The sequence below is a fragment of the Leucoraja erinacea genome, chromosome 4 (assembly GCF_028641065.1).
Source record: "Leucoraja erinacea ecotype New England chromosome 4, Leri_hhj_1, whole genome shotgun sequence".
Classification (NCBI taxonomy): domain Eukaryota; kingdom Metazoa; phylum Chordata; class Chondrichthyes; order Rajiformes; family Rajidae; genus Leucoraja; species Leucoraja erinaceus.
In genome coordinates this window covers 98,230,538-98,256,913 of record NC_073380.1, presented here as the reverse complement: position 1 = coordinate 98,256,913, position 26,376 = coordinate 98,230,538, and the positions used below count along the sequence as shown (strand labels likewise).

Genomic DNA, 26,376 nt, shown 5'->3' with positions numbered 1-26,376 from the left:
GGGAACGGGTTGAGTTGGGGGACCAGGCCTCCAGTGTGACAGGGAGCACTTCGTCTCGTAACAAATATTTCTTCCCCACTGCCATCAGACTCCTGAACCAATCAACTCTTTCATGCCCCATCCTCGAGGTGCTGGCATATGCTTACTCGTAAAGGTACCTAATTTGGATAGTCCTTTAATGTACTTCAACGTTTTTAATTTGCATTGTTTACTACAATCTTTGCATCATTATGCTGTTTCACACTCTTCATATTTATTGTCTGCTTTATTATTATTATAGGTACAATTTGATTATTTTAAGTTTACTTTATCAAGGAACTGCACATGCTGGTTTACAGGAAAAGACACAAAGTGCTGGAGCAACTCAGCCGGTCAGGCAGCATCTCTGGAGAACATGGAGAGATTATGTTTCGGGTCGGGACCCTTCAGACCCAATTATGTCACCTATCGTCGCTCTCTCGAGATGCTGCTTGTTACTCCAGCACTTTGTGATTTTTAAAAATCATTATTTCGTGATGTGAGAGGGTACTTCAGAAGTAACATTCTTTGTCAGCAAGCCATCCCAGAGATGTCACCCAGCATGGGCCACGGAACAGGAGACTGCAGCCCCCCTTCCCCCCCCCCCCCACTTTTTTGGCTAAACATGTTTCAATTTCTCCAGCTTTGGATGAGGCGCTGCTATGCTCTGAGCAACCTGGTCGTGGGAACTTAAGAGCCGGGGCAGAGGGAACTTGGCCCAACTTGCCCACACCTGCCAACATGTCCCAGCTCTACTACCTGCATTTGGTCCATATCCCTCCAAACCTGTACTATCCATGTATCAGTTTAACTGTTTCTTAAATGTTGGGATAGTCCCTGCCTCAACTACCTCCTCTGGCAGCTTGTTCAATACACCCACCACCCTTTGTGTGGAAAAGGTTACCCCTCAGATTCCTATGAAATCTTTTCCCCTTCACCTTAAATCTGGTCCTCGATTCACCTCAGAGGGCAGTGCATTGAAATGTATATTTCTAATGCATTTTAGATTTCTCACGTGTTACTTTAAAAAAAGTAATGTTTCCACCAACATATACCCCCTTTATTAATGTTATGGTTTAATGATTCTAAATTCAAATCAAAATGAAATATACGTCAAAAGGAGAACGCATACTTTCAAAATACTGATTTTTTTTTCACCAGCAAAACATAATTTGTATGACTTTTTTAAATCAAGAATTATGATAATTTCTTGTCCCTTTTTCCAACTACAAAAAAAATAGCACTTGAAATTATAACACATTTAAAAAAAATTGTTTGTCAAATTTTCTGTACCGTGGTGTCGATCCGCGGGGGGCAGGGGAAATATCCCCCCACTTTTTGAGGTGGGGGATGGCCTGTATTATTATCCCCCAGTTGTTGGAGGTCGAGCAGTCACAAAAATAATAATCACCTGCTCCTATCTCTCATGTCGGCCCTACATTATCTTAAAAACACTTCCGGAAGTGGCGGCGCTGGTGAACGGCTGCGGCTCGCCTGCAGTCCGTTTGTTTTTACTTTTTTGTGTTGTTTTTTTCGTCTTGTTTAGTTAAGTTTTTGTTTTTTAGGTTTGTGTTATGTGTGTGTGGGTGAGGGGGGGGGGGGGGGGGTTGAAACAGGGCTTTCTGTCTCTCCCTTTGGGGGAATGCAACTTTCTTGTCGTATCCCCCTTCTCTGCCTCCGTCTGCGCTGAGGCCTAATGACGGAGCTGGCGACCTTGGCGCTCCCATGAGGGGCTGAGATGCTCCTGTGAGGGCGGCCCGGCTCGAGGGTAACGGCGCTCCCATGAGGGCGGCCCGGCTCGAGAGTAATGGCGCTCCCGTGAGGGCGGCCTGGCTCGAGGGTAACGGTGCTCCCGTGAGGGCGGTCTGGCTCGAGGGTAACGGCGCTCCCGTGAGGGGCTGAGACGCTCCCGTGAGGGCGGCCTGGCTCGAGGGTAACGGCGCTCCCATGAGGGCGGCCTGGCGCGGGGCTGAGACGCTCCTGTGAGGGCGGCCTGGCTCGGGGCTGGAACGGTGCTCCGGTGGCTGAGACGGTGTTCTGGCGGCGGCGGCCTGAGTCCGGGGTTCGGCCGCGGGCCAGTCGACGACATCGTCAACAGCTGCGTCCGCTGGACTGGAGGGCGGCTGATTCGACCACCCCCGGGCTGCAGAGTTTGAACCATCACAGTAGGTATGTTACAAAACCTACCTGAATCGTGGCTGAGCATCTGCCCCCACCCCGTGTGTGTGATTTTGGCGCTGTTTTGAGGGGGCGGGTTTAAAACGCGATTTTTACTAGGCTGTTCCAATCGAAAATGTTCAGCCTAGTAAATCATTAATGGAAAATCGCTGAAAGACCCCGTCGCAAAAGGTATTATTCGTTTTTATGGCCTTGTATAATATTTATAGTAGTTTAAAAATCACTCTCTCACTCCGCAACCTCTCGCAGCCCCAGAGTTTTATAAAGCAAACAATTAAAGGTATGTACCTTATTTTTACATTAAATGGGGCATGTATATAACCCTGTATATAAAGTTTTCTATAGCGAGTAGTTCATTTTGGGCTCTTTATATCCCGCAGTATTTTTCTGGGCACTTGAGGGCACAAATCCAGCGCAATGTGAACGTTCTAAACCAGCGCGTTCACAGGAACCCACTAGAAAGCCGTTTTAAATTGACTTTAATTTACAGCAATTGAACACTAAAATCCTTCCATTTGGCCTATAAATTAATGTAATTGAGATTTAAAAATCATGTTTTATTGTGAATTATTTGTGAATGTTATTTGGACACTTAGGCTATTTAAAAATGTTAATCATTTATTAAGAAATGGATAGATGTTTAGACTAGTAATTGAAGTTTGAAATTAGCTACAATTGGGTAACTAACTAATTATATGCTTTAATTTCAGGTCATCCAAGTAAGATTATTTTATATTTGTTTCAGAATGATTCAATCTATGATAACTGAAAATTTCATTCAGTTCTCTTAATTTTTAAGAAGGTTATGGGCTTTTGACTGTCCACGATCACAGCTTTTTTGTTATGTCCATAGAAAATCAATAGGGAACAAGATGCTAATTTCCGAGTATGAAAATGGCCATAACATTTTTATTACTTGAGATATGAAAGTGAATTAGGTGTCAAATTAAACTTATTGTTATGTTTTATCTGATGGGATAAATTGCAGACTTGATTTTTTAAATCTCAAAATTTTGTAACATTGCTACTCACAGTGAGGAGGTGTTTGGTGGACTCACTGTGGTGGATGTTAATTTGTGTTTACTGTCTGTTCTGTGGTTTATTATTGTACGTATGGCTGCAGGTAACGACATTTCGTTCAGACCACAAGGTCTGAATGACAAATAAAGGATCTAATATTAAATTCTAAAACCAAAAAGCATTGAAATCATACATCTACAATGCACTAAAACATGATATGAATAGATTACATTTCAAAAGGTCCCCACCGTGGGAGGGGGGCGCACCCCTACCGCACCCTCCCCCACTCGGTTGCTCCACTCCCTCCCTCGCCGGGCAACGATGCGCGGGCTCTGCCCAGTGACGAGGTGCGCGGGCTCTGCCCAGTGACGAGGTGCGCAGTCTCGCGGAATGAATGCGGGTCGCAGCCACCTGGTGCAGCAACAGCAGCGACGCTCGTGCGCCGACCTTGTTGCTGCGTAACACAAGCTCGCGCCCGGGAACGGTGACGTGCTGCGTAACACAAGCTCGCGCCCGGGAACGGTGACGTGCTGCGTAACACAAGCTCGCGCCCGGGAACGGTGACGTGCTGCGTAACGCAAGCTCGCTCGCGCCCGGGAACGGTGACGTGCTGCGTAACGCAAGCTCGCGCCCGGGAACGGTGACGTCGCGCGCGGGACGTTGACGGGCGTGCGTAGCCCCGGCTCCAGGCCGAGGCGGAAGCAGGAAGTGCGCCTGCGCCGGCGGCTCAGCTGACAGCGCCTGACCGGGGCTCCTGCTGCTGCTGCTCCTGTTGCTGCTGCTCCTGTTGCTGCTGGAGGACAGCGGGCGATGTGAAGCGGAACAGCCACAGATCGCATCGCAGGCGAGACCGACCGACCAACCGACCAGCAGCGGCCCCGGCCCCGGCCCCCCACCCGCTCACACCGGTAGGTCTCGACCTCGTTTCCCCGCCCGAGTCCCCGAATGTTTGGACAGTCGATGCGGTCGTGCTGGGTCTGTCTGTCTGTCTGATAAATAAAGGGGAGAAGGGTGCAGGAGCAAGGCCCGAACCCTGCGGGGAGACAGACGGTGACCACTTGCCCCTATTTGCTCTCATTCTCTCTACGAGCGTCTTGGTGCCAGGGTTGTCCCTTTCATTGGCTTTGAATTTTTCAGGAGCACTTGCCCCATATTTTCTCTTTGCGTATTTGTTTCTTCTGTCTCTTCCACGCCAGAGGGGAAAAAAACGCACGAAGGTTTTGGGAAGTGGAAGAGGCAATTAAGCAATCGCTCAAAATCTGCTTTCCTCAACTAGGGAAATCACTGAGCTGTTTGTCACGCGTGCTGAGTATTAAAAATATAGTAATCGTTCATTTAAGTCGGTGGAAACCTGGTGTTGTGTTGTCATCGGGGTTTGTAGAAGATGTGTAGATAACACGAGAGGTGTCTCACGGTAGTAGGAATTCTTGTCACAATTCTTGTCAAGTTGTAGTATTTTAAGGGAACGCTAATATCCTTTCAAATGTGAACAGGTAGTATCCATTTAATACAACGTTAATTAGATTCGTTTGCAAACGGGGCATTAATCATTAATTGGTTTTGGCCTTACTGAGATCTATATATCTGAGCACATGGCTGTTAATTACTGCTATAGCAATGTTTAAAATTGCTTATTCAGTTCCAACTCAGCGACATCTTTCGCTGTTAAATCAGAACAAGATAATTATTTTGTGTTAATTTTCAGAGACCTTCTATCATAAAACAAAGGTCACGTGCAAGACCAAAGTGGGTTTTAATAAGAAAATAACACCTCATTTTGCTTGGGTAGCCTACAACCCAATGGTGTGAACATTGAATTCTCCAGTTTTAGGCGAGTTAAGAAGGTTAATTACAACCTACAAAAGGTTAACCTACAAACTCCTGCCACCCCTCTTTATCCCTCTCTTTTCCTTGTGCCCCACCTTGATGTGCAGACATTTATATCACAATCCCGTCCCCCCCCCCCCCCCCCCCCCCCCCCCCCCCCCCCCATGTCAATCTAAACCTCCCCTTCACCTGTACCCAACTGGGGATGATCAGCCGTCTTCACATTGAATGGCGGTGCTGGCTCAAAGAGCCGAATGGCCTACTCCTGCACCTATTGTTTATCACTTGCCAGGTTTTTCAGTTGCCACCTCTCTTTCAACTTTCCTCCCCCCACTATAATCGGTCTGAAGGAGAGTCTTGTCCTGAAACATTGCCTATCCATGATCTGCAGGCATGCTGCCTGACCCGAGTTAATTTCCGTATTTTTGGTGTCTTTTTATCCATGTGGCAACTCGGTTCACCAAAACAGCATGCTATTTATCTATAAACATCTTGGTACATGCTTGGGCCAGTTTAACACCTGAACTAGTCAACTGTTCAGAAAACTTTGGGATACGACTTCTTAATCCACCTCATTGCAGATTCTGATATAATTCATTTGTATTTTTGAAGGATAAGGACTTGTCCCACTTAGCGATTTTTTTTCCGGCGACTGCTGGCATCATATCAGGGTCATCAGACGATTTTGAACATTTCAAAATCCAGCGGCGACAAAAATAAATGCTGAGACGTTTGAAAAAACACCACGAGTCAATACGTCGTCACGCCACAACTTTTTCGGTGATCTAATGTGTCAGTCAATGATGCCGGCAGTCGCTGAAAAAAATCGCCAAGTGGGACAGGCCCTTTAGACTTTAGAGATACAGGGTGGAAAAAGGCCCTTCGGCCCTTCGGCCCATCAAGACCACACCAACCACGATCACCCCGTGCACTACACTATCCAACAGACTAAGGACAAATTACAACTTTTCCTCACTGAAGCCAATTAACCTACAAATCTGTATAACATTGAAGTGTGGGAGAAAACCCTGTGGTCACAGGGAGAGTGTACAAACTCCACAGCCAGGACATGTAGTCAGGATCGATACAGGGTGGCTGGTGCTGTAAAAGACTGCAACTCTACCACTGTACGTATGCCCCTTCTGCTGATATCCATCTGCAAACATCATTAGAATCATGAATTATTTTGTAAAGACCTCAGATATTAAGATTTTTACTTGTATTCGAGGGAAGTTTTCTCTGTCTTTATAACTATATGAAAGTTGTCTCAAAATGTAATTGTTTTCCAAAGAGAATTTCAGGCATTTTATTCCATTCAATGATAACCTGCAGTATTGTGAGATTTCTCCTTGCTCCTCTCTATCTCCATGTCTGTCTGCAGTTTGCAGCAGACGGAATGGACTTTAGTGGAACATTAGCATTTTTTTCAGTTCTGTCATTACCCATCTGAGTATATATTCCTTGAGTTTATTATTTCTGCAACAGGGTGCCCACTGTTTTATGTGTTGCCCTTAACTCTGTTCTAAATCATATTTAGCTTAGTTAGCTTGTCTGCATTTCTTCTACAAGCCAACAGTCATACTGGCTTCCAAGACTTTGTGTGCCTGTGATTGCACTATGGGGAAGTTAACATATTTAAATCCCTTGATGATTTTGTACAGTAATTTCTTTGCCTTTGGATTGATTCTACATTCCATTCTTCCTTCTTATTTATTAAATATACGCCACTCCTTGACTTGCGTAATTGGCAATTTACATAAACTATCATTACATAAACAATTCTTTAAGCCCACTGACACCCCCCTGGTCTCCACGTTAGAGCACCCCCGTGGACTCTACATCGAATAATAAATTTACGTGTGCACGGTAACACTTCCATTTCTGACTTGTGTGACATCCGACTACACAATGATCTGCAGGACGTAATCTTTATGTAAATGGGGGAGTGTCTGTATTTGCATTAACTCTCTTCTATCACTCGCATCGCTATTCTGTTATGCTATTTCATCTGACGATGCGTCCTGACCTAGAATGTCATCTGTCCATTTCCTTCCATAGATACTGCCTGGCCCACTGAGTTCTTCAGCAGTTTGCATTTTGCTCACAATTCCAGCATCTGCAGTCTCTTGTCTCCTGTTAAGAATTTTATCTTGCTTTATATATATATTCAATATCCCTGTCTATATTGTCAAATGATTTGACTTGCTAATAGTTAACATTATTTACCTGTGCATACTGAAATATAGAGTGGATGGAGCACTGATTGCAGATGGTATGAAATATGGGCAGAAGACCATTCTGCAAAATACCTTATTTCAGTAATTCATTCATTATTTTCACCGACTGCCATGCTTCTGTTAACTCGTGTCAAATACCAAACTTTCTGGCCAGTTCCTTACGAGGCATGTTGCTGAATATCTTGTGAAAATTCATTTTGACCATATTCCTATTCTACATTTAAAAATCTTCTCAAACAGCTGTGGCTACAAATGGTATTTGTTGTACTTGGAAGCATGATGTTTGGCATGTTAATTGCATCAGAATTTTTTTTCATGAAAGGGCAAGAGAGCATGCCACTTGCTTTCATTTGTACATATCAGTATATATATATAAAACCATCACTATAGTTTGTATCCAATTATTCAATTGAACTATCTGCTTAATCAACCAATTTTGATGGAATAAAACTAGTAGATAAATGGAAACAAACGGAAACATGACGCAAAATTTCAACATGTATGTTATTGAAGTTTGAGTCTGGCAATGTAAGATTCCTTCGTGGCACTAAATGCACTACCTATTTTAAGCTAACATCTTTTTCAACCATAAAATATTTGACTTAATTTTCAGCATCTCTAGTCATCATTGATTTGAAGAAATGGACTGTGTAGAGATTTGAATTTGCTTCCATATCCATTTATTTAAGTTACTTTCTTGCTCCCAAACCCACGTCCATTCTAGCATCCTATTTTTGGAGTGGCTTGAAGCATTATGCTTGCTGTTTGACATTGCAAATAAATTGGTTGACCATGTTAAAGTGTAATATATTTCACCGTGTAATGGAAAAGGTTGCAGTGATTATGATGTCAGCCTATTCTGGTATCATTGGTGGATTTTGCTTTTAGTTGCAGGTTCTTCATGTGAACTTGTTTGTCATTTTTAAGGTGACATTTCAATTTGCTTCTGAAAATGACGTCTGTCGGAAATTGCCAGTCATCCAAATGTTTTTGTTTAAGAAGGAACTGCAGATGCTGGAAAATCGAAGGTAGACAAAAATACTGGAGAAATTCAGCGGGTGAGGCAGCATCTATGGAGCGAAGGAAATAGGCAACGTTTCAGGTCGAAGAAGCGTTTCGACTCGAAACGTTGCCCATTTCCTTCGCTCCATAGATGCTGCCTCACCTGCTGAGTTTCTCCAGCATTTTTACATCCAAATATTTTTGTTTTTAGTTCATAAGCATAATCATAGTAGTTATTAAAGAATGGGATTTGAAACTTGTAAGCACCTATGGTTTTTTTGCTTATGTTAGTGGCTAATATAAAGCGGCTTGAAAATCTGCTCCTTTACATTTACCCCTATTCACCAGTAACTATACATTTTGTTTAATAAAAATTATATCAAGCATTCTGCTTTAATGCAACATTTTTAAAGAGCAACTTTAAAAGCATTAAGCATTTAATTCTGCTGGAAATGGAATTAACCCAGGAATTTTAACATGGACCTGCATCGATTGAATAAAGGTTTTTGAAGATCTGTGATGTTTAAATTCTTTTTGTTCCCAGTAGGAATAGATAGAAATGTCATCTGGTCTGGCTTCTTTTGAGATAAAATCAAGTGTTTGATTCCACTGATCACACAGTTAGCTTTGCAATTTAAATGTTTTTAATGCGAGTTGTTTTTATTTTGTCATGATTTAAAATTTGTAATCAACTTGGTGTAATTCAGAAAATAGTGCATCAGGGTTTCAAAAAGGAGTGCACATTTGATAAAACGTTTAAGAAGAATAGGTTTGAGTGAGGGAAGAGGGGAAAATGAAATCAGAAATACAAAGATTTGGTAAATTAATAATGGGGAAGTTGCTACTTTTTTTCAAGAAGTGAAAAAATAGAGATTTCATTTATTGTGCAATATGTGCTGACGACAGAATAATGAAATTATTACTTGCAACAGCTAAACTGGTCCATAAATGCAATACACATAGTTAACATATCATCAAAAAAATTAAAACTGATTAACCATAGTAGTAGTGCAAAGCTGAAGTCTGTAATTACATTACAAAGCAATTACATGACATTATAGAAATGTTCAATACAAGGCACATACACATGATTTGTTAATATTTTACTGAGGATTTTACTCCTCTTTTAGTTTTCTTTGCTCAAGTATTCTTTGGCATTCCAATTCCTGGAATTAAATGCAGAAGTCTAAGAATCAAGTGACTATTATCTGCTGTTGACTGAGGGGAGAGAATTATACATTTTGTGATTTTTAGTTTCTTTTACCTTCGTATTTTCAAAGCTTTGAAAGGAACTGATTCTAACAAAACCAACAGTTTGAGCATGTTATAAACCTCAAAATAGTGCCTGCCTGTGAGTAAAATTGTGTGGTAAGCATTTGACCACAGCAAAATCACATCTACATATGTATTCCTTCTTGCAGGTTTGGAATCCCTGCAAAGTTTTCCTCATTTTTGTCTGTATAGTAAATGTCACTTGTTGGACTACCAGTGTAGCTTTAAGTCAGAACTCAAAATACAATTGTCCTTTATTACTTTAGTCACTGCTTTTGCAAAGAGAGACATCATGTATCAGTATTAATTCACAGTTTAAGGTGACTGTTGATATCTGATGCCTAGTTCTTCCTGTGACCATCTGCTGTTATTTTTATTTTAAACGTAATTTACAGCGAAACAATTGGAGCTTTGCACAGATACAAATTCTGAACATAAATCCCAAAAGGCCAGATTGTTTAATTGTAGTATACCTCCTACATTTCACCTTAAAATTTGTAAGGATTTGCTACATCCAGCATAAAATGGACTTTTATTGGAAATAAATTGTTCACATCTTTCTAATTTTCTGGGAGCAACACAACAAAATAGAGATGAGAGTGAGGATGCTGGTATCTTAAGTGAAAAACAATCTGCTGGAGGCACTCAGTGGGTCCAGAGGAAGGATCTTGACCTGAAATGTTGACTGTCCATTTCCCTCCACAGACGTTGCTTGACACACTGAGTTCCTTCAGCTGGTTGGTTTTAGCAGTGGTTGTGGAGACCCTATGTTTTTTAATTAATCAGAATGGAAAAAAAAATACTATATGCTCAAGCGTAGTACTGATTGGGTGATTTATAAAAAATAAATGAAAAAAATGTTCATGCTGCTGCTTACAAAACAGAAATATTGAGCACCAATTATCTAATCTATTACTTGTTCTATATTCGTATTATTACTATTTTTTCTTATTGAATTATGGTATGAAATTCCATTTGGGATGTATATTTTGGGGCATGGTTGTGCTAGTCGAGGCAACCACAATTCTGTGTAGCGCACTTAACCATTTATAGATTGTTTTTTAAGTCAAGTTAGAGACTTGAGCACATTATCTTTGTCTGACATTTGAGTACACCTCAAGCAGTGCTGCATTAGTGTTGCCTCTGGTAGACAAGCTTAAAAAAGCCCTGTTGTGCTCTCTTGTGGCCATGGAACATACTAGGTCACCATTCCAAAAAGGGATTCTCATTGAGGAATAATTGTTAATCGTAATAACTTTTGTCAGTAATAAAACATATTTGGTTCTTTTTGATAACATTATTGAGCTTTGTGTGTAAAATGATGCTGCCTTTCTTAATGTTTTAACTGTGATTCCAAATGTAATCTAAATACCCTGAAAGCTACTTGGAGGGAATGTGAGGTTCTAGAAACATAGAAACATAGAAATTAGGTGCAGGAGTAGGCCATTCGGCCCTTTGAGCCTGCACCGCCATTCAATATGATCATGGCTGATCATCCAACTCGGTATCCTGTACCTGCCTTCTCTCCATACCCCCTGATCCCCTTAGCCACAAGGGCCACATCTAACTCCCTCTTAAATATAGCCAATGAACTGGCCTCAACTACCCTCTGTCGCAGAGAGTTCCAGAGATTCACCACTCTCTGTGTGGAAAAAGTTCTTCTCATCTCGGTTTTAAAGGATTTCCCCCTTATCCTTAAGCTGTGACCCCTTGTCCTGGACTTCCCTAACATCGGGAACAATCTTCCTGCATCTAGCCTGTCCAACCCCTTAAGAATTTTGTAAGTTCTGGTTGAAGATTCTTTATCAGAATAGTTGAAGAAAATATTAGGATGTGGACAAAATAGAGAGTTGCGACAACAAATGATATATTGGGTCGGGTGAAAGATGGGAGAATTTAAATAACAAGATGATAGTGTAAACTTAAAGGATGTTGCAATGTTCTCACGTCTGAGCATGTCCAAAATTCTCAGAGATTTTCTTTTGAATGAATGATAAATTTTAAATATGTACACATTTGGAATCATTTTAATTACTGAAGTGTATGGTGAAACACTGAGTTGCCATTGTACTCATTACATTTTATTATCTTATTTCAGTACATCGATTATTGACTTCACAAGTCATCTACTTATTTGAGGATGACAGAATTCTGGTTAATATCTGCTCCTGGAGAAAAAACATGCCAACAGACATGGGACAAATTGAATGTTACAACTTCGAGGAGCAATAACCTCTCTACAAACTTCAAGTTTGCAATTCCAGATTTGAAGGTAAGTGACAAAATGAGAACTTGTTTAAAGACCTTGCAAACCAAATATCAGATAGAAAATGATATATGTTTACAACCTGTCCCTTCATTCATATTTTCGAAGCAATCAAACCACATATTCTCTCTTAAGGAATTGGGTTTATCTCCAATACTTAAATTCCAGAATGGAAACTGACAATAGAGATTATCTAAAAATCCCATTGAAAGATAGTTTTCCCATTGACATTGAAGCTGTCATTTGGTTGTGTTACAGTGCGTTCCAATGTGAATGCAAATAAACAAAAAGCAATGGAGAAACTTTACACGTTTTATTTGTATGTTGTCATATTTCTTGTTGGCAAAGAACATTGAAACATAGAAAATAGATGCAGGAGTAGGCCTTTTGGCCCTTCGAGCCAGCACCGCCATTCAATATGATCGTGGCTGATCATCCAAAATCGGTACCCTGTTGCTGCTTTCTACCCATATCCCCTGATCCCTTTAGCCACAAGGGCCACATCTAACTCCCTCTTAAATATAGCCCTAAAAGCTAACTCTAACTCTCTCTGGAATATATCCAATGAATTGGCCTCCACTGCTTTCTGTGCCAGAGAATTCCACAGATTCACAACTGGGTGAAAAAGATTTTCCTCATCTCAGTCCTAAATGGCCTACCCCTTATTCTTAAACTTAAACAGAGACTATATTAGTTTGTTTGATAGAATTTTCAATATAAATTCAATTTTTGTTTAAAATTGAATTATTGAAGTTCAGTATTTTAGCTCCATTATTGTTTATCTTGAATACTTAATGAAGAACAATCTGAACAATTTAAACTTTAAAGCTTAGAATATTCAGTACTCATTTAATGGACCCCTTTATAACTGATTTTGGTCATAGCAGACTGACCTGGCAATACCATCCCGACTCGCAGACATCCACAGCCACGCTTCAGCACCAGCGAGCCCTTCTTCACCCATCGAATGGTCCAGTTTATCGTATGTTGGTTTATGTTGTTGTGGCTCATGTTGTAGCCGCTAGGGATGTCACTTTCTTCGGGCCGCTGCTGCCAACAGGACACACTCGGTCACTGTGGGGCTCCCTCCCTTCTAATGAGCTGCCACTCCTTCCGGCCTGTCGCCTCGTTGCTCCACTAATGCCTCCTCCACCACCTTCTCCCATTGTTCTGTCCACTCAGCTTCCCCTCCACTTCCCCTTCTTCTCCCCAGTCACTGACAAACTCCACCTTGGAGGGTGCTGGAGGCTGTGAGAGGTGAAGAGAGGGTGGAGGGGGTAGGTTGCGTAAGGTGGGAGGAGAGTGGAGGGAATGGGAGGGGAGGGGCCCTGCAGTGGCCGGATGCATATTGGTGGCAGACTGAGGGCGGAGCTGACAACTGGGGGTTGTGTCGGCTGAAGGCAAAGATAGCTGATGGGGAGGAGCTTCGGCGCCTAATTTTAAGATGAAATGACATGGGGTGCTGGAGTAACACAGCAGAAGAAGTGAAGAAGGGACCTGGTTTCATCTGCTGTGTTTTCCAGAGATGCTACCTGACCCGAGTTACTCCAGCCTTTGTCTCTTTTCATGCATTAACCATTATCTGCAGTTTTTTGTTTCAACGACATCCAATGATAATGTCTTACTCGGTTATAGTGGATAATCTGTAATAACAGACACCACTCCCCATCCCATGGTCCGTTGTACCAAGGGTTTACTGTATTGACGCATGCTTGTATTTAAAGAAAAACTTGCTATCAATGATAATGTAAGTACTTGAGCAAATAGGAATGGATAATAAATCATGCCCTTCCTGCTGCTCATGCTGCAGTCATTCTTGGCGCTGAGAGGAAATCTCTCCCCTGCAGAAGCAGACTCACCCAAGCACTAACTTTTGGAATCCGTATCTGTACATTACATTTTCTCATGGACAAATGATTTCCTTCAGTGTTGTGATACTCAATTCACTTTTATTTTGATTAAAATTTGATATTTTCATCACTGTGTTGTGTTTGACAAAAAGTGTCTGCCAGTTATATTATTTTGTAAACAAACTATGCCCCCCCCCCCCCCCCCCCCCTAAATATTTTGATACATGGATTTGAGAATTAGGAAGGGAATTTAAGAATTAGAAAATTCAGATACCTGCAATTTGGTTTTGCTGTTGGGGTAGCTCTGCTGGTAAGGAATGAAATGCAGTCCTTAGCAAGGGATGACATAGGATCAGAGAATGTAGAATCCTTGTGAGGGGACCAGAGAATCTGCAAGGGGAAAAAGACCCTGATGGGAGTTGTATACATGCCTACGAAAAGTAGCGAGGATTTAGGGAACAAATTAAATCAGGAGATGCAATTGGCATGTAAGAAAAGTCAATGGTACTGTGGTCATGGAGGTTTTCAATATGCAGGTTGACTGGGAAAATCAGGTTGGTACTGGATCCCAAGAGAAAGAATTTGTACAGTACCTACGAGATAGCTTCTTAACTTGTGGTCGAGTCTATGAGGGATAATCCAATTCTGGATTTGGTATTGTGTAACAAACCTGTAGTTTGAGAGGGAGAAGATGAAAACAGATTTTCGGCATTACTGTTGAGTAAAAGGTGACGACAGAGGCATGAGGGAGGGGTAGGCCAAAGTTGATTGGAAAGGGACTCCAGCAGGAATTATGGTGGAGCAGCAATGTTGGAATAATTGGGAATTTACAGGATTTTTTAATCCCAAGGAGGAAGAAAGATTCTAAAGGGAGATTAAGTCAACTCGCTGACAAGAAGTCAAAGACAGCATAAAACTAAAATAGAAGGCATATAATATTGTAAAGATTAGTGGGAATTTAGAGGATTGGGAAGTTTTTAAATACCAACTGAAGGTAACTAAAATATGGAGAGAAAGATGTAATATAGAGGCAAGCCAGCCAATAATATAAAAGAAGATAGGCAAATGTCTTCAGACATATAAAGAGTAAGAGAGAGGGATGGGTGGGCATTGGACCACTGGGAAATGATGCTGGTGAAGTGATAATGAGGAATAAATAAATGGCAGCGGAATTGAATGATTTTTTTTTGCGTGTCAGTCTTCACAGTGAAAGGCAACAGCAACATGCCTGAAATTCAAGAGAGTCAGGGGGGCAGAAGTTAGTAAAGAGAAAGTCTTATGAACATACGAAATTCTCAAATTTAATTTATGTAATATTGCTATGGTGGCATGTTGTGGACAAAGTACAGAAATGCTGAAAGGAGGAATTTTCTTTTTTTAGAAAAATACCCATAATTGCCCAGGAAATCACCTACTTATTAGGATCTTCATCTTTTTATAACGCTGTCACTTCTTTTATACACCTTTTAACATGAGATTTTCACCCTTCCAATAGGTTGGAACGTTAGATGTCTTGGTGGGATTATCTGACGAGCTAGCAAAGTTGGACTCATTTGTTGAGGGGTAAGTTCATTGATGAGATATTATTAATTCCTACATTTATAGTACTTCTGGCTGGTCCTCTTGGAAGCATTTGGTTTAAAAACAAAATAGTGGTAATAATTAATTTACATATGTAGATAACTGGTTAATTGTGGCTGTGTGCAGTTCTCTTTGGAGTGTGGCTATTTGAATTGGACCCTTTAGAACCCAGCCCTGTGTGTCAAGCTCTGGTTAGGTTTATAATACAGGTGCACAACCTTTTATCCGAAATTCCGGAAACCAAAAAGCTCCTAACACCGGACATTTTTTCCAGGATGTCGTCTGCACACCAAAGCTCGCGTTTGGCGCAAAACTTGACCCGAAACGACCCACGGTCAACCCAGGTCTGTACTACTGTAGCGGCTGCCTCCTCCCCGGAGACCGGGGAGACAATTAAACATCTGTAAAATCATTGCTTAAATGTTAGTCAGTTAGATTTGGAAGGCAAAGATGTGAAGGGTGGGGGGGTCGGGGGGTGAAGGGGGAAACTTTAATTCTTAGTCCCCTACCTGGTCGGAGAGGCGGGGAGCGGGCAATGCCTTACCGGGTCGCCGTGCAGTAAGCTCCGGAGCGCTGTGGCCGCCAACTCCCAACATCGCGGAGCTGGGGTTGCGGGCAGTTCCCGGCCGAAATGGGCGGCGCCGGTTTTACAACCGACCCCCGGCAACTGATACCCCTGGCTGCGCGTTGCGCTCCAAATCCAGCGCGGCCCGCGGCCTTGGACGTCCTACATTAGCCCCAGCTCCGCGATGTTGCAGTCAAAAGCGGCCACAGCGCTCCGGAGCTTACCGCACGGCGACCCGGTAAGGCATTGCCCGCTCCCCGCCTCTCCGACCAGGTAGGGGACTAAGAATTAAAGTTTTCCCCTTCACCCCCCCACCACATAAAATCTCTCCAAACTAACTGACTAACATTTAAGCAATGATTTACAATGATTCTCCGGGGAGAAGGCAGCCGCTCCAGACTTTTCAAGCCGCCCGCGCTACCTACCTAATCTATGCTAAAAATCTTCCATTCCGAAATCCGAAAAATTCCGAAATCCGAGAAGTGTCTGGTCCCAAGGCTTTCGGATAAAAGGTTGTGCACCTGTATTGTGGTTTAGTAATGTGATTTAGGTTGCAGCTTGAGATGCTGACTTGGCTCGGCATGATTTGGATGAAGGTAAAAAAGGTATGGTTGTTAAATTTACTGATGAGGCACAGATGGGAGAATAAGTTGTAAAACGGCCATGTCAAATCGCATCGAGTTTGGCCTATGCACAAGTATAATGTATAGGTACAATGAAAAATCTTGTCTGAAACTGGTACTGTCAATAATTAATTCACTATATGCACATTTATTATGTGTATAAATGAACTGCAGATGCTGGTATATTCCAAAGATTGACACAAAGTGTTGGTACTCAGCAGGTCATGCAGTATCTCTGGAGCAAAAAGGATGGATGATGTTTCGGGTCAGGGCTCTTACTCAAGTTTGATGCTTTTTAGTTTTTTGCACTTTAAGATTTACTTAGAATAACTGTTTTTATTTTAGATTTCCAGGATCTGCATTTTTTTTTTTTTTAAACAGTTCCCCAAAAGAAATGGGTGAACTGAATGGATTTTTACAACTCAATCTTTTGTTCTATTCCCTGACGCACTGATTACCAGTTGAATTCAGTTTTGGTGGCATTTTACTCTTGGCCTTGTACTGTCCTACATTAGTTATCTGTCGCTGCATTTTTGCATTCAAAATGCTTTAACGTTTCATTAGACAGCTCACTGGGTGGAACATAGCAGAGGGCAGTATATGTCCTAATGTGTTGTTTAAATCCATAATCCATGATCTGTTTGATGTTTTCAGTGTGGTGAAGAAAGTGGCCCAGTATATGGCTGATGTGTTGGAAGACAGTAGGGACAAAGTGCAAGAGAACCTTCTGGCCAGTGGAGGTAAATGGAAAACAATTGAAACATTTTGCACGTTTTTGGTTGCAATCCTTTTTTTAAACCCATTGTAGGAATTGAATTTTAGCCATGCATGTGTGAATACAGTAAACCTGCGTTTTAGAAAATACCTTTCATAACTGACTTCGGATATAGCGGTTGGATTTGCTGATTGATGTACCCCTGACTCGGAAGGTGCACCAGCGAGCGCTTCTTCATCCACTGCATGGTTCGAATGATGCGGCTGTCGTTACAGCTCATGTAGTAGCCTCTGGGGAAAGCGCTTTATTTGGACCGCTGCCACTGAAAGGTTGTGGTTGGTAATCGTGGGGCTCCCTTCCCCTCCCCTCCCACCTGCTGCTGTTTCTTCCTGTTGGCCGGCGCTTTGTCTGATCCCGGCAAGACTGCCACCGTATCTTCCTCCCATGGCTCTGTCCCCTCAGCCTCTCTCCAGCTTTGTACATGACAATAAACTAAACTAAATTACAACGTGAGCCACAACAACAGATGTTTCACCGGAACATGCGGCGGGCGAAGAAGGTCTCGCTGGTGCAGACCAACGGCATTGCGCCTAATTTGAAGGTGAAGTGACACAATGTGCTGGAATAACTCAGCAGACTGAATCAGTCTGAACAAGAGTGCCAATGTCTCCAATCCAGCAATGCTGCTTGACCCACTGAGTTACTCTGGCACTTTGTTTCCTTTTGTGTATTAACCATCATCTGTAGTTCTTTGTTTCAACTACTTACAATGATCATACCGTTGCATGGGAGTAAAGGGGATGCACCCTAACCGGAACATGCATACTCTGAACTCTTGTCTTCACACCGCTTTCCAGACGTTGCTCTGCCCGCAAGAAACTTATTCCAATTAACTAGCGAGTTCCTGTCTAATACCATCAAAATAGTCCTTTTCCCCAATTCAGAATTGGAACTTGTGGGCCCACCCTGTTCATAACTGTTTTAAAGCTAGTAAAACAGAGGTCCCTTGTTCCAAATGTCTCGCCATGGATACTTCAGTCCCTTGCCTTTCTCAATTTCCTTGGATCAGATCCAGCTTTGCCCTCTCCCTTGTAGAGCCTTCTACATTTTGCCTGAGTAAAATTTATTGCACCCATTTGACAAATTACACCCCGTCCAAAACCTTGGCACTAAGGCAGTTCCAGTCTATTTTGGGAAAGTTGAAATCCCCAAGTATTATAGCTGCCTGCAAACTCCAGGCATATTTGTTCGTCTAATTCCCGTTGACTATTTTTGTGCCTATAGTACACTTGCAAAATGTTGATCATAAATGACATTATTAATGGTTCATCCATGGAGTTTATAATGGGTGGAGCTGAACAATAAAAAGGGTATATGTGTAAGAAGGAACTGCAGATGCTGGTTCAAATCGAAGATAGACACAAAATGCTGGAGTCACTCAGCGGGATAGGCAGCTTCTCTGGAGAGAAAGAATGGGTGATGTTTCCTTCTCTTCAGATATGTTGCCTCTCCTGCTGAGTTACAAAAGTGCCTGTATTGATATTGGCTTCCCTTCAGTTCAGATACAAGATACAGAATACATTTATTTGTCACGTACCAATTGTCACATTCCCACACAGCGGGATCAAAGTTTCCCACTGTGAGGGAAGACTCCAAAATTCAGTCATCCTCCTCTGTTATCCTCCCGTGGTCGGGGGGCTCCCGAACCCCCGCTGTCGCCGCTACGGGCGGCCTGATGTTCAGGCCCGCTCACCGGGGTGATGGAAGTCCGACATCAGGACTGGAGGACATCCTCAGCTGGTTGGACATCCGAATCGGCCACCTCCTATCAGAGTCCGCGGCTCCCGAAGTCCACAGGCGGAGATTCAGCGCTGGCGGCCCTCGGCAAAGGGCCCCAGGACTCCACGATGTTGAAGTCAGCGCCGCCCGCGCTGGAAGCTCTACGAACCACAGGTCCGATGTTGAAGCAGCAGGCCCAACACGCCGGAGCTTCAACGGCGATCCAGGTATGCAATCACCCGCTCTACGATGTATCCAGTGCTGCGCTGCCGCTGCTGGAGCTCTGGTCCGGCCTTGTCCCCGGCAGGAAAGGCTGCAATTTAATCCACAAGCCCCTGCCGTGCTCCAGCCTGCCCTGTTCACCGAACTTGCTATCATTGACGTCTGTATCGACTTTCTGTCTCCCAACTATCTCATTATTGCTTTGAATCCCTCCACCAGCCAATCTAGTTAAGACCTCCCTGGTCGCACTTGCAAATCTGCCTGCCTTGATATTTATGCCCCTCGAGTTCATGTGCATTCTGTCCCCTTTGTACAAGTAACCCGAGGAGATTCAAAAATAGGAATCTCTGACCAATGCTCCAACTCCTCAGCCATGCATTCACTTGTCCTGTCTTCATATTCTTACTCTTGCTAACATGTGGCACTGGGAGTAATTTAGAGATTACTACTGTTGAAATCCTGCTTTTTAACCTTTTGCCTAATTCCCTATATTTGCTCTGCAGGACCTCATCCCTTTTCCTACGTGTCATTTGTGCAAATGTACACTGACATCAAGCTGTTCACCCTCCCCTTGGGAATGTTCTACAGCCGTTCCAAGACATACTGGATGCTGGCACCAGGGATGCAAGCCACCATGCTAGAGACCCATTTGTGGCCACAGAATCTACTGCCTGTCCCCCTAACCATGACAACTTTGATCTGAATCATGCTCCCTGTCTCCACTCTGCCCTGCTGTGCTTCAGAGCCAGACATGGTGACACGGACCTATCTGTTGCTGCAGCTCTCCTGTGAACAATATTTGAAAAGGTATACCTATTTTCCAGAGGAATGGCCATAGGGGATTCCTGCACTCTCTGCATACTTTCTTTTCCCTTCCTAGGGGTCACTCTTCTTCTTTCTGCCTGCATCTTGGGTGTGATCACCTCACTATAGCTCCTATCAACGATGCTCTCATTCTTGCGGATCATCCTGAGGTTCTCTCCCACGGTCATTCAGGAGCTAGATGTGCTTCCGACATGTGTAGTCATCGGGGACACTTCTAGTGTCCCTGATCTTCCACATCTTCCAGGAGAAGCATGCCATTACTCCAACTTCACTGGTCAACCTTTTCTTTATATTCTTCAAGAAGCTTCTTCCTTTCTCAAGTAAAACACTGGCTGTAGTTTTTTTTCTGAAATCATGATGTTCGACTTCTGTGACTCAGCTTTGGAAATTGTTTTTAGTGGTCAGAGCATTCTGGCCAAGCTAGACCATGATGGCAATTGCAGTTCTTTTGTGGGTATCCATGTTACCATTTATTTCTACAGATTCCAGCACTGTTTCAGCTATGGCTAATCTTGCCATAGAGGGAGTACAGAGAAGGTTCACCAACTGATTCCTGGGATGGCAGGACTTTCATATGAAGAAAGACTGGATAGACTCGGCTTGTACTCGCTAGAATTTAGAAGATTGAGGGGGGATCTTATAGAAACTTACAAAATTCTTAAGGGGTTGGACAGGCTAGATGGTGGCCGATTGGGAAAGGGGGAGATGCAGCGAGACCTGGGTGTCATGGTACACCAGTCATTGAAGGTAGGCATGCAGGTGCAGCAGGCAGTAAAGAAAGCGAATGGTATGTTAGCTTTCATTGCAAAAGGATTTGAGTATAGGAGCAGAGAGGTTCTACTGCAGTTGTACAGGGTCTTGGTGAGACCACACCTGGAGTATTGCGTACAGTTTTGGTCTCCAAATCTGAGGAAGGACATTATTGCCATAGAGGGAGTGCAGAGACGGTTCACCAGACTGATTCCTGGGATGTCAGGACTGTCTTATGAAGAAAGACTGGATAGACTTGGTTTATACTCTCTAGAATTTAGAAGATTGAGAGGGGATCTTATAGAAACTTACAAAATTCTTAAGGGGTTGGACAGGCTAGATGCAGGAAGATTGTTCCCGATGTTAGGGAAGTCCAGGACAAGGGGTCACAGCTTAAGGATAAAGGGGAAATCCTTTAAAACTGAGATGAGAAGAACTTTTTTCACGCAGAGAGTGGTGAATCTCTGGAACTCTCTGCCACAGAGGGTAGTTGAGGCCAGTTCATTGGCTATATTTAAGAGGGAGTTAGATGTGGCCCTTGTGGCTAAGGGGATCAGGGGGTATGGAGAGAAGGCAGGTACGGGATACTGAGTTGGATGATCAGCCATGATCATATTGAATGGCGGTGCAGGCTCGAAGGGCCGAATGGCCTACTCCTGCACCTAATTTCTATGTTTCTATGTTTCTAGGAAGATTGTTCCCAATGTTGGGGAAGTCCAGAACAAGGGGTCACAGTTTGAGGATGAGGAAGTCTTTTAGGACCGAGATGAGAATATTTTTTCCCCCCACACGGAGTGGTCAATCTGCAGAATTCTCTTTCACAGAGGGTGGTTGAGGCCAGTTCATTGGCTATATTTAAGAGGGAGTTAGATGTGGCCCTTGTGGCTAAAGGGATCAGGGGGTATGGAGAGATAGCAGGTACAGGATACTGAGTTGGATGATCAGCCATGATCATATTGAATGGTGGTGCAGGCTCGAAGGGCCGAATGGCCTACTCGTGCACCTATTTTGTATGTTTCTATAAAGCTGGTAGAGACGGCTGGAATGGTTTGAATTGGTTTAGTTTGGCTTAGAGATACAAGATGGAAACAGGCCCACCAAGTCCACACCGGCTAATGATCACATGTACACAAGTTATATCCTTCACACTAGGGACAATTTACAAAAGTCTGGTTTGTTTTATGTGGGGGTTGGGGGAAACTTTTTTTCCATCATTTACCTTGCCAGAGATGCGATTGTTTTCTGGGTCGTACCTCCGGTGGCTCTGCGGCCTAACATCATGGATTTGGAGGCCTTGCTCAGGACTGACTTTGAGCCCCACCACGGAGCATGGACTTGCATTGGAGCCGATTCCTTGCCTGGGATCGACGCTACAACCGCGGCCTGCGGATTTTAACAACAAGGAGCTCGCAGTCTCGGGAGAGACCGAGTCCGGAGCTCCAAAACCGCACAACGTTCGACCAGCCCTGACCAGTGGTCCGATCGCTGACGTGGGGAGCTGAGATCCCCCAATGCAGAAGATTGATCACTGCTGGCTACAGGAGTCAAGATCGTCCCATCAACGGAAGACTTGAGGCCCCTGACTGCAGTAGAACAAAGAAGGGAAAAGATTGAACTTTTTTTTTCACCTTCCATCACAGTGAGGAGTGTGGATAAGTCACTGTGGTGGATGTCCATGTTAAAATGTATTTTGTGTGTTCTGTTGCTTCTTATTAGTATGACTGTGTTGCAAAACATACTTGGCTAATAAAGGATGACAAAACTTGCGCATCTTTTAATGTGGGAAGAAACTGGAGCCCGCAGAGAAAATCCACGTAGTCACAGATAGAACGTACAAACTCCATACAGACATCATGTAGGAGTGATCTTTGGTGCCGTAAGGCAGTGACTCTAGTGCTGCGCCACTGTCAACAACAGTTGGTATTGGGAGTTGGGACTATATTTATTGCCATCAGATTTTTAACATACTATATCTGCCACTGGACATGAAATAGAATAGACAAGGTTTTTTTGGCCTCGCTGACATTCCTTTTGTTCATGTTAATGTGCCACCGTGTGTGGTGATGAATGATGTAAGTAGCTGGATGTGCTTGGAATGAAGTGTAATGTCTAGCCATGGGTTGTTCAGTGACCAATGAGCATTTACAACAATCAGTCAGTCCACTTGGTGAAGATACAATTGGTCTTGTAAGATGTATCGTTTGCAAAGCTTGTCATGAAGTAGAGAGCCCAGCAGTGTTTCTGGTCCTTCCTGGCAGTGAACAATTATTAAGATGTCTCCAGGAAAATAGTCTGTTCATTTTCATGAGTTGCTTTCACCTAAATTAGACCTTCAGCGTTGAGCTAATGTTTGTAGTCGTTCCTCCTGATTTCTGTCTTTCTATTCTGTGAGAGGTGGTAGGTCATTGCTTGCTTAGAAATGTCCAAGATTTGTGTCTTCTCATAGCAGCATGGGTTATCAAAGATCTTTTAACACTTCCAATAAATAAGTTTATTTGTTATCATTGTGCACAAGGTCAGCTCTTCAATTCACTGTATTTGTGATTAAAAACATTTTTTTTTTTAGATGTACTAATTATGTAGTACTACATGGTCATCTTGTTTATGGTATTGCTTTAAGTGAAGTGGCACGTCAAATCAGAATGGTGAGCAAACAGAAGAGAGCCTTAATGTTGCAATAATTGTGATTTGGGATATAGCAGCATATGTGTGATGAGAAACAGGACCATTCTTGGCAGGTTCACCAAACTTTAATGTACAATGTGGAGATATAAAACCAGATTTAATCTTACTGAAGCCTAACATAAGCTTTACAGCCCATCTCAAGTTTGCCATGGTAGTTGCTTAAACTTTTTGGTTTGAATATAGTCTAAAATTGCAATATCTATCACCAAATTGTTATTTACAAACAAATGTTGTTTTGACTGATTTATTTGCTACAGTGCTATTGAGTTAGTGTGAAGTAAGTTAATTGGGGATTAATGTCAGGTTTGGTTATTTTGCAGTTTAGTGTATTAAATTCAGAATCCAAAATGTCACCTTCAATGGGGATTTCTTAACTTGTGTTTAATGTGTGGCTGCCTCCCTAACTGTGATCATGTTCTGAATTAACATTATACATCCAGTTTTTACCTCCTAAAATGTATTTTATTTCAGCTGACACGTATTGGTCCATATTTTGTACTTGACACTTAAGTAGTTTTTAAGTACCCAATAGGGAGTCATGAGCGTAAGTGAGTAGTTTATCCATGTCTACTTGAACCTGGTCACAGATGATAACACTGGGTAGACACAAAATACTGGAGTAACTCACGCAGCAATTCAATTCGATATTCGATATTTATTACACGTCATTTGAACCTCAGTGAGGCTCAAACGAAACTCCGTTTCCACAGCCATACAAACAAAGACAATTTCCTACAGACATACACACAATTCAATTTACAAAAACATCCATTACAGTGAACCCACTGTGATGGAAGGCAAAGTCTTTTCTCTCTGGAGGGAAGGAATGACTGGGTGACGTTTCGGGTCGAGACCTTTCTTCAGACTGAAATATGGTCTCGACCCGAAACGTCACCCATTCCTTCTCTCCAGAGATGCTGCTTGTCCCGCTGAGTTACTCCAGCATTTTGTATCTACCTTTAATTTAAACCAGCATTTGCAGTTCTTTCCTACAAACTGATAACACTGGGCCATGGTATATGCACATACAATGATTAAACAGAGGTCTTATTTAATCTGTTTGGTTATTTCTACTGTTATTAGTCATAGAATATTTTAAATAGTTGCTCTGCAGGGATAAAGCCGAGATATATTTGAACTACACTCGCAGTTTAATCTGACTTGGACAAGGGAATGATAACATTTTCAATTACTTTCATTGTCCCATACCTGATTATTGTGTAAAAGCTGTTTTTGGTGAAAGGAAGTAAATGCCTTTTTCCAATTTACTTTACTGCTTGAAGAGAATATCTAGCAATATTCTCTTGAGCCAGCAACTGCTGCCTTACTCCACCGTCATTCCTTGTTCCTCCCTTCTTGCCCTCCAACTGCAATCAGTCTCCTTAACCCTTGTCCTTGATTCCATTGTGCTGTTGACAATAATATCAGCTTGGCTATGACTAAACCGGAACTGTCTGCAGTCTCGATGTTCATTTTGACCAAGAGCTGAAATTCCAATCTCAAACTCCACTTTACAAAGACACTCGACTTTAGTCTTTAAAATGTAATCATATTAGTCTTGGTCTAGCTGCTATTAAAACTCTTTTGGGCAACAATTCAAATATTTTCCATGCAAGCTGTTATTCTCTACCATACTCTAACCTATGTTGGGTCCTGCTAATTTATCACTTCTTTACCCATCTCAAAGCAAAATAAAAACAGAATTTGCTGTTGGAAGCAACCATTAAGAACAGTCCACAAATGCAAATGACGTAAGGTTAAACTATTTCTAGAGATAACGATGACACTGAGATCTTCCGTTTAGGTCTCCTAATTTGAGGAAGGACACCCTTGTGATTGAGGCAGTGCAGCGTAGGTTCACAAGATTGATCCCTGTGACTGTCATGAGAAAAGATTGAAAGACTAGGCTTGTATTCACTGGAGTTTAGAAGGATGAGGGGGATCTTGTAGAAACAAATAAAATTATAAAAGGACTGGACAAGCTAGATGCAGGAACAATATTCCCAATGTTTGGCGAGTCCAGAACCAGGGGCTACAGTCTTAGAATAAAGGGGAGGCCATTTAAGACTGAGGTGAGAAAAAACGTTTTCACCCAGAGAGTTGTGAATTTGTGGAATTCCTTGCCACAGAGGGCAGTGGAGGCCAAATCACTGGATGGATTTAAGAGAGAGTTAGATAGAGGTCTAGGGGCTAGTGGATTCAAGGGAGAAGGCAGGCACGGGTTATTGATTGGGGACAATCAGCCATGATCACAATGAATGGTGGTGCTGGCTCGAAGGGCCGAATGGCCTCCTCCTGCACCTATTTTCTATGTTTCTACTTTCTGTTCATGGGACTACTTGTTAGGATGTTTCACTGCTAATTTTATTCCCATTACAGAGGTGCGGATGCTTTCAATACTATATTCATGTGCCCCATTTGTTGTCTGAAAATCAAATCAGCATTTAAAAGTTATCAATCAAATGGGGTAACTACGTGTTGTATGAATTTGAATAACAGAGTGTGTCTCATGTCATTGGATTTTTGTAATTTAGATGGAATGATTAATAAAGAAGTTTGATTATGGGTCCCAGTTTTACTGACTAAGATTTGCATTTCAAGGTCAATTCTGAAAGACCTTAAATGGCGGTGCAGGCTCGAAGGGCCGAATGGCCTACTCCTGCACCTAATTTCTATGTTTATATGTTTCTATGATTCTATAATGAAATATGTATACACAGAGCTATTATTAAAATAATGAATAGTGTTTATATGGATGCTAGAGAAGCTTTTGCTCAAGGTAGAAAAATTGGCTAATCTTTACTGCACTATCTAAAATCAAGTATTGTTGTCTGTCTCTCAATATTCAAATCTAAAGTGATTCTCAAGTTACTGCCACTGTTTTATCTGGAAATAGGTTTCATCTTCTGTTTACTTTTGTGACAATATCTTGCCATCAGTCGTCGCTCAATGGTTTACCAG

At 42.5% G+C, this 26,376-nt stretch overlaps 1 protein-coding gene across 1 annotated transcript in view; it reads left to right on the top strand.

Moving 5' to 3' along the window:
- Positions 1 to 3,932: 3,932 nt before the first annotated feature.
- Positions 3,933 to 26,376, top strand: part of LOC129696714 (V-type proton ATPase subunit C 1-A) — a 52,066-nt gene continuing 29,622 nt past the window's right edge. The window contains exons 1-4 of the mRNA XM_055634841.1: positions 3,933 to 4,124; positions 11,653 to 11,826; positions 15,166 to 15,233; positions 17,094 to 17,179. Of these exons, the coding sequence (XP_055490816.1) occupies positions 11,695 to 11,826; positions 15,166 to 15,233; positions 17,094 to 17,179 (286 nt within the window). The 5' untranslated portion in view covers positions 3,933 to 4,124; positions 11,653 to 11,694. The remainder of the gene's footprint in view (positions 4,125 to 11,652; positions 11,827 to 15,165; positions 15,234 to 17,093; positions 17,180 to 26,376) is intronic.